The sequence below is a fragment of the Borostomias antarcticus genome, assembly GCF_949987555.1.
Source record: "Borostomias antarcticus genome assembly, chromosome: 4".
Taxonomy (NCBI): Eukaryota; Metazoa; Chordata; class Actinopteri; order Stomiiformes; family Stomiidae; genus Borostomias; species Borostomias antarcticus.
Window position 1 is genome coordinate 18,367,892 of NC_140237.1, and position 8,360 is coordinate 18,376,251.

An 8,360-nucleotide genomic window follows, 5' to 3' on the forward strand; every position below is an offset into this window, starting at 1 on the left:
CTGAGCAGGCCTTCCAGACAGGAGGGGTGGCGGACTGGGGTGAGAGGGAGAGAGGGAAGGAAAGAGAGTGTGTGTTGTCTGAGAGAGAGAGAGAGAGAGAGAGAGAGAGAGAGAGAGAGAGAGAGAGATTTTCTCATGAAGTGCTCAAGGTTGCCGGGGACTAGTTTTCCCAAAGTTCCTAATCAAGGCCCATCATCTGCCATCTTTCCTTTGCTCTACAGCGCAATCAATTTGTCATCACTCTTTGTGTGCCATGGAGCGCTCGTCAACCTTATAACTTGCAGCTGTGAGGGTGGGGGGGAGAGGAGGGGGGGATAAAAACTGGAGAAAAAAAAAATACAGGAAGTTCCCTAGTCTAAAAAAAACTCCACTCACACCACTCTGGTGTTTCTCCTCATCCGCTCATCAAAAGAATAAATGGCTCGTTTTGTTTTTCTCTCTCTCTCTCTCTCTCTCTCTCTCTCCCCAGCGGAATAAAAAGGCCCCTCCCCCCCGGGTCCATTAGGCTAAAGCGTTCTGATAAAGGAAACCCAGGTCCAGCGTACGGAGCTGCCCAATGAGAGCACTCTCTCTGCCGGGCTCTGATTGACCATTAGAGCCATTGATGAATGTGGCTGTCAGAATGGAGACAATTACATCAAATATGAAACAAAGTCTCTTTGACGGCTCCTTCTGATGGAGCTAACCAGTCTTCCGTCTCCCGATTACGCTAATAGTTACATTTTTCATACTAGCCATGTGTGTGTGTGTGTATGCCTGTGTGTGTCTGTGTGTGAGAGAGAGAAGAGTTTGAATGTAGTGATTCATGTAGAAAAAGAGAAGTGTTTAAATGTAGTGCATGTGGTGTGTGTCTGTGTGTGCTTGCTCTTTACACACGTGCCTGCGTGTGTACAATTTGGTTTAGTAATATGTGAGGAATATTGAATTTAGTTTAAATATATTGCAAATACAAGAGATACATTTACAAATAAATGTTAAGTGTATGGAAAAATAAGTAATTACTCTGTAATATTAAAAACGTGGATTTAACTTAGGCTACATTAGTAACCTACTACATTGTCAATATATGTTTGATTTGTTATGCTTCAGCAGACGCAAAACATATAACATCAGATTCATCTATTGGAAGAGTTTTCTGTACAGTGTATGATTTCAGTAGGCCTGAGTACATTTCTGAAAATATATAAAAATGTGACTTCCTCCAGTAAGAAAGAACTCCCCTTTTGGCCTCATAAAAATAACATTGTAGGTGTTCCATAACACAACATTGAAGAACATTGTCTATTTTGAACAGTCTCGAGGTGACTAGTTCTTCACCCCCTGTCGCCTACTTGGGGGGGGGTGGCCTTTGACTGCAACGTGAAAGAGTACAAAAGAGGCAATTAAAGATGTTTTAATGGCAAGTTGTCAGACCAGACGTGACGTCACGGGCCGGCGTTGCTAGGGCGGAGTGATTTATCGATGTTTATCGGGAATGGCTAGATCAAAGACAGGGCGGATGACAGCCGATCAATCAGCCGTCAAATCAAACATGGCAATTGTCCATTAAAGCCTCTTCCAGTCCACATGCTTTCTGGAGTGGGCTGTGGAATAATCTTTAGCCCAACTCTTTCCCAGAAACGAGTCAAGAAAAAACAAAGTCAGCTCATGTAGGGGAAACTAGGCGAAAGTTGACATTTTGTGATCAAATGTTTTACCACAAAGCCTCTAAAAAACTGCAAAGGCGAGCATCAAAGGGAACCATGACAGTCAGCTGACACGGAGCCCTTTCTCCCTTCCTTCCTCGTAGATCTCTAATTCATGGAGTCAATATCTACACCCCTACTAGTCAGGAGGGAGAGCAACATAGGCAAAAGGCAGAGTCCTATCAAAGCTCTGGTTGTCTAGAGAGCCACGGCCTGAAACCTTTCATCCTCCGACAACTGCTGTTGCCTAAAGCAGGGGGTTTATCCAATGGAATAATTGTTGCACAAGAAAAGTTAAAGAAAAGAACACATGACCAAAGGGAAATAATGTTGCCAATAATTCGTAATTGTTTAAAAGACACCAAAGTTAACTTAAGATAGACAATGGTGATATACAATGTTGTCGATTATATGAGTAGTTTGAGGTGGGTAGACAATGTTACCAATCTGTAGCCTATGCGCGTGATTGATATCGCGGATTAGCTGAATAGCAGAGTAGAAAGACTTTCTAAATGATAAAAACGCACAGGCTACCCGCTTCAAAGGAAGGAAGAAAAAATAAACTTCTGTAGGCTAGGCCAGTGTAGCTTCATCATCCCTCGTGAGTAAATGAGTAGGCTATCGGGCTAGCCATAAACTCACAGACATACACCCCCCCTCTCTCTCACACACACACACACACACGCACACACGCGCGCGCACACACACACACACACACGCGCGGCCTCACACACACACACACACACACACACACACACACACACTCCAATACAAATGCTGGGACGGTTGGAATACCGCAGCAGTCGTAAAAAAAAAGGCGATAACATGCAAATCATGGAATCGTACCTGCCGAGCGCCTCGGCGCTTGCTGTTTCCTCCGCGGCATGCTTGTTCTGGGCTTCTGAAGAGTTCGTCTCTAGCCCCAGAGATTCCGAGCTGGTCCGCTCGTCTTTGATAGCGTCTCTTCCCACACTGTACCACGGGCGCTTTCAGGGCTCTGACATAGATCGGCAGTTTTCAAACAAAAACTCAGACAGTGAGGAGAGGGTCGATCTGAAGACGAGGCGGAACTAGCGGGGTCTTTTTTCCTCCTTCCCCCCCGTTCGACTTGGATATCACGGCGAGCAGACGGGCAGTACAGTGGAGGGGCGAAAAAAAAACGTTCAGCCGCTATGTGATCCTCTCACTCCGCGGTGGAGACTGCAACAGGCAAGCTTAAAGGAAAACGAAATGATCGCGTCACTCAAAGTCTGCAAACAGGGGCAAACATCAAGCACTGTCACATTTGAGCGCTGTACCTCAATGGTTAGCTCTGGTATAGGCGTCACGTCCTTGTCTTATCCCCTCCCGCTACCCCAGCTAGTGCTCTATAGGCTAACTATACAGTCAAAGAGCAGAAAACTATGCGTAATTATTATATAAATAAGAATGTATAAAACTAATCTATATGTCACATAAATAGTAGCTAGAATAGCAAGTGTGGGGAGGGTCCGTATCTCCACTCTGGTTACACATGGAAACAAAACAATATTATTCCCCCGCTATGCTATAACAATAACTGCGATGATGTCGACCAGATGATAGGCATACTCACTCAATCGCTTGATTAACTGCGTTATCCATGAGGAATTCGATTCCAATAATCACGCGTAATTTAAAAACCAGCAGGGAAACACACGAATGTCGCTGATACCATCATGGAAATCCGACGTGATTCCAATTCCCCTTGAAACGCCAACGAATATATATATATATGTTATTGTAAGATAAAAGGAAGAAAAGACAAAAGGTCGTAAGAAGAGATGGACGGACTTGTCGCCCACACGCTGGCTGGCTCCGTTATTTTGTCCAAGCGCGTTCAAAATCCGCTGAGAGCAGTTGGAATCGATGAGATACGTGCTTGATTGGGTATCCCTTGTTGTAATAATGTACATCAGAAGGAGGGGACGGGCTCGTGCTGAGCCTCAGCTGCTCCGTGGTTCGAGAGCATGGATCAGCAGCTATTGCCAAACACTTTCTTGGCTGCTAATAGCACTTTTTCCCCTTCTTTGTGTGGCTGATCGTAGGTATTTAAAACAGCAACAGCGAATCAGACGCGTCTTCCTCACTGCAAGATGCCTTCTTTGCCTGAAGTGAGTCAGCTACACAACCAGAACCAAACACCTCCTTGTTTTTATTTTAAAATGTCCTTATGCAAAAATTGAAGAGCAGTTATTTTTTGTTTGTTTTATGGTAAGATCAAAATAATTACAATCTGCATTATCCAGATTTCAGATAACCACTGAAACTATTCGAATAGTATCACATGATCTTTTGCGGTGCTTTCCCCTATCCTAGTCTATCCTAAAGAACAGAAAGTTAGAGAGAAATTCACTGGGGAAAGTGAATCAATTGTCCCTCTTTTTTCAGATGATCTTCAGGATGAGAAGCAATGTTCCGACTCCTAGTGGAAAGGTTTTTAATTGGAATGCGAATCATTTTCTTCGCCAACCAGATAACGGTAAGTTGTCAACGGCTCCTTCCCTCCGCCAGATGTGTTGGTATCCGTGTCTTTGGCGTGTTGCGGTTTCTTCTCGCGCTACAGTCAATAGTCAGAAACTGTCTGTTCAACCGCAGTGGGGATTAGACCCCGCGATGGGTTCGAGGGAGTTGCTCGTTGGGGATAGCTTCTCCTTTCCGTTCACCAGCTTGGTTGAAGGATGAGGAAGAGGAGTCTTTCACCGATTCGGGATGTTTTAGCCTAATCTCGCTGTGTGTGCCGCTACAGCACTGCATACCGTTAGATCCGCCCAAGCATGTGTCCGTCTTACCATTGGCGCATCCATCAGTGTCACACGCACTGCACATTCGCAACGACAATACCCAGCTCAGTCCAGACAGAGCAGCCGCCGAGAGGAGCATAGCTTATACATACTGTAGCCTACTCGACACCTTGGCTTGGCAGCAATCTGTGGGACTAATAGAGCATCAATGTGGGATTTTTATTCCCTTACATGAAATATCATAACTGTTTCAAGGTAGTCGAGTTTTGATGCATTCACTTGCTCTCGCGGCATGGATAGAGAGACAGACAGATAAACAGATTGTCAACACTGCCCGCTGTCGTTGCGGGGTTGGGCAAAATAGTATATAATATAAACTCACTGCGTTCAAACGTCAACACATTATATCAGTCCGTTGTTTGTAAGCTCTTTCTTTTTGTGCGTAATTTCAGTTATTTTCAGTTGTGCGTTATTCAATTATTTTTCAGATACTTCTGTGCGTAAAATACCCACAGAAGCGCGTATAAGTAACAGCCCTGCTCCTGAGAACGTTAACAAAAAAGGTCAATATCCAGATCCTTTCAGATAAAATGATTATGGATTTCACGTGGACACGTATAGATCCAGACAAGTGAAAAAAGTAATCTGTTAAATTTAAGCAATGACACTGAAAGCCGAGGACTGTTTCAACATGTTGACCAATAGCATGTAATCACTTTTTCAGAAGCCGTAAATTTAACTTTTAAAACCATTGCATATAATATAGCTGCACACTGAGCTAGGAATAGTGTGAATACAAAATGATGAAATGACTTGACCGTTCACTGGTTTTATTTTTAGCGTTGCAAGGAGTTCACTGTTATCCATTGACAGTAGCGCTCCGCCACTCTCTCCCACGGCGAGGTGAAACATTTAGGCGACCTTCCACCCGCAGGACCCCTTTATCTGGTGACTATTTTGGGTACGCCTAGTTGGGGAGATTTCTGAAATTTCCTACTGCACCTAGTGTGTTTGTGTGTGTGTGTGCGAGAGAGAGAGAGAGAGAAAGGAGAGAAAAGCTGTAGCATAATTATAATGATTATGGATGCTTCTATTTTGAATAGTTTTGTTTACGATGCTTTCATTATTTAGTCTGCATGCGGTATTTAGCCTGCACCATAATGACTGTCATAATCTGGTTGCCGATAGACCTCAGTCTTTCAGAAGAAAAGCACGTTAACATCCAATAAATCCCGAATAGCCACTGTAGTCTATAGGCCTAGGATACCTGTTGCATGATATTCATCTTTGGATTTAGCTTGAATTTGGACGAGCGTCTGTCAGTTAAGGACATGGGAATGGAGCCCCCTTCCAAACAGTATACAACATTGAGTTTTTCCAAAAATGTATTTTTGAGTATGAATTGCCTGCAAACATGTAGGCTATAGACTACATGAAAACTGAAATATCAAATTCAACTATTGATTTGGACTCAAATGAAAATCCATCCTGCATACCGTGTCTTCGGACTCAGAAAGCATACGTTTGATTTTGATCACATCAATTAATGTATAAGAATAAGTCGTTTTGTCTACAGTGCACTTTCATCTTTATCTATAACCATTTTTTAATGATTCATCCACAGACTGTGCAACTGTGTGCGTGTGTCAGAGAGAGGGAATGAGATAGATAGATAGATAGATAGATAGATAGATAGATAGATAGATAGATAGATAGATAGACAGACAGACAGACAGACAGACAGACACAGACAGACAGACAGACAGACAGACAGACAGATAGATAGATAGATAGATAGATAGATAGATAGATAGATAGATAGATAGATAGATAGATAGATAGATAGATAGGTGGGGGGTACCTCGTGTAATTTGTAATCAGCACATGTCAATTTGCATCTTAACGGTCATTAGGATAAAATCTAATAATATAAGCCTACAACTTATACGGGCTAGTCCAAAATTGTATTAATTTCCCAAACTCCTACACTGTCATAATTCAATTCTGGGAGATTTTTGGTCGTATGAGGCCTACACACACACGCACAAACACACACACACGCCAGCTGGTGTTACATTCATTTAGGGAAACTTTAGTTAACTTTAGTGCTTCGCGCAACTGAAAACAGATGAACCCAGTCTGTTTTACGCCTGCTATCATTCACTTCGTCAACCCACGCGCAACAGAGACAGCGACGTTTATACAACTTTAAATGTGTGTGTGTCTGTGTGTGTGTGTGTGTGTGTGCGTGTGTGTGTGTGTGCGTGCGTGTGTGTGGGGGGGGGCATCTAGGGGCTTTTTATTATTATTATTATTATTATTTTATTTACAAAAAGTAAGTTGACAAACCGTGAGCGACTTTTTTTCTGAGTATGCTACGGTTGTCTTTATGGGCAGAGCATTGTAACCCACACCGTGATGTTATAGGACATTAGATTTTTAACGATTTATTTGCAGCTTTTTGTTTTGTTAATGAAGCTGGTTTCATGTTAGGGTCAGATTCCAGCAACTATACGACCAGGTCAGCACGTGTTCCTCGTTCTCCCCGTATTTAACTGGAAGGCAGGCGCGAGAGCCTTGTTAAACACCCAAACTAAACTAATAATATATGGTGTCGTTTAGGCCACTGTCTAGTCTATTTGAACATTTCTTATAGGCCCATAGGCCTATATGACAAATAAACATCATTGAATTCTGTTTGATCGAGGGAACGAAAATATAGCCTATAATCTGATATTGCATGAAAATCAATTTACAAATTGCTTTTCTATCGTTATAATTCAAATACGTTGACTGTGTTTTGGCATGTAGGCACTTAGGCGTGATATCAAGCTGGTTAAGCAATTGATTAAAATCCATTCACACTCTCGTTGTGCGTAGTTACAGAACATGCAGGCTGTTTGTTATAGATATATCATTTTATTTGATTTTTTATTATCATTTGGAAAATACGTAGGCCCTATCAGATGAATTTGGGGGTTAAACATTACACTTTTGTCAAGGTAGTGCTTTGAATGCAGTGGGCACATCAGGATAATACGTTAGGAAGAAAGCAGAGCATAGTCTCATTCCTTCAAATCACTCGATTCTATTGTGCATTATGTTTTAGCCATGAAACATCCATGTCCACAGTAGGCTATACTCATAGACGCTCGAGTCCCGAATTCACGAGTTTTCACCGGTAAACCCAGACACGAGCAGGCAGCATGCAATGGAGAGGGATCCGGAGCCCCAGCCTCCGCGCGCAAACAGAGCGAGGCAGAGCATCACACAGGAGCGTACACACGGGGCCAGTCTGTAACCCGCTGTTTGAGATAACATCTTCTACGCATAAAGGTTAATAATTGCCGCTACCGTGTCCAGAGGATCCCCGGGGAGTATGTGCTATAGACTCCCGCGGTGGCGGTGGAGTCAGCTGCGCCGCGCCGGGGTCGTGTAGGTCATGGGATAGCTGCGCTGCGGGACTTGCCAGACGCGCTCTGCGCTACGGTGGAGGCGGGCGGGTGTGGGCCAGGTGGAATAAAATGCATATGTTTTTCTTCCAGTAAAAGGCAAATAATAAAATAAGGCATGGAATGATAAGAAAGAACTGATGTATGAACTGGTAGAGATGAGATTTTTAAAAAATACCGCTGTGATTTATATCTGCCTCGCTACCCCATCAGGGATTTTGACAGTGATCACGTCGGCGTGGAGAGCGCGCGCTGGCCTGATCCACTCAGCTTCACGGCACACTTGTTCCTAGTTGTGGGTATAAGAGCTCGAGCACTGGCGCGCGAGGAAGGGATGGGTTGTAGGGCTGTAAATGCCTAAAGGTGTGTGTGTGTGTGTGTGTGTGTGTGTGTGTGTGTGTGTGTGTGTGTGTGTGTGTGTGTGAGAGAGAGAGAGAGAGAGAGAGAGAGAGAGAGAGAGA

General features: G+C 43.5%; 1 protein-coding gene across 1 annotated transcript in view; it reads right to left on the reverse strand.

The window, feature by feature from the left end:
* Nucleotides 1-2,571, reverse strand: part of tshz3b (teashirt zinc finger homeobox 3b) — a gene marked incomplete at both ends in the record, with an annotated part of 18,452 nt that extends 15,881 nt beyond the window's left edge. The window contains one exon of the mRNA XM_084436507.1: nucleotides 2,532-2,571. Within this exon, the coding sequence (XP_084292633.1) occupies nucleotides 2,532-2,571 (40 nt within the window). The remainder of the gene's footprint in view (nucleotides 1-2,531) is intronic.
* Between the last annotated feature and the right edge of the window lie 5,789 nt (nucleotides 2,572-8,360).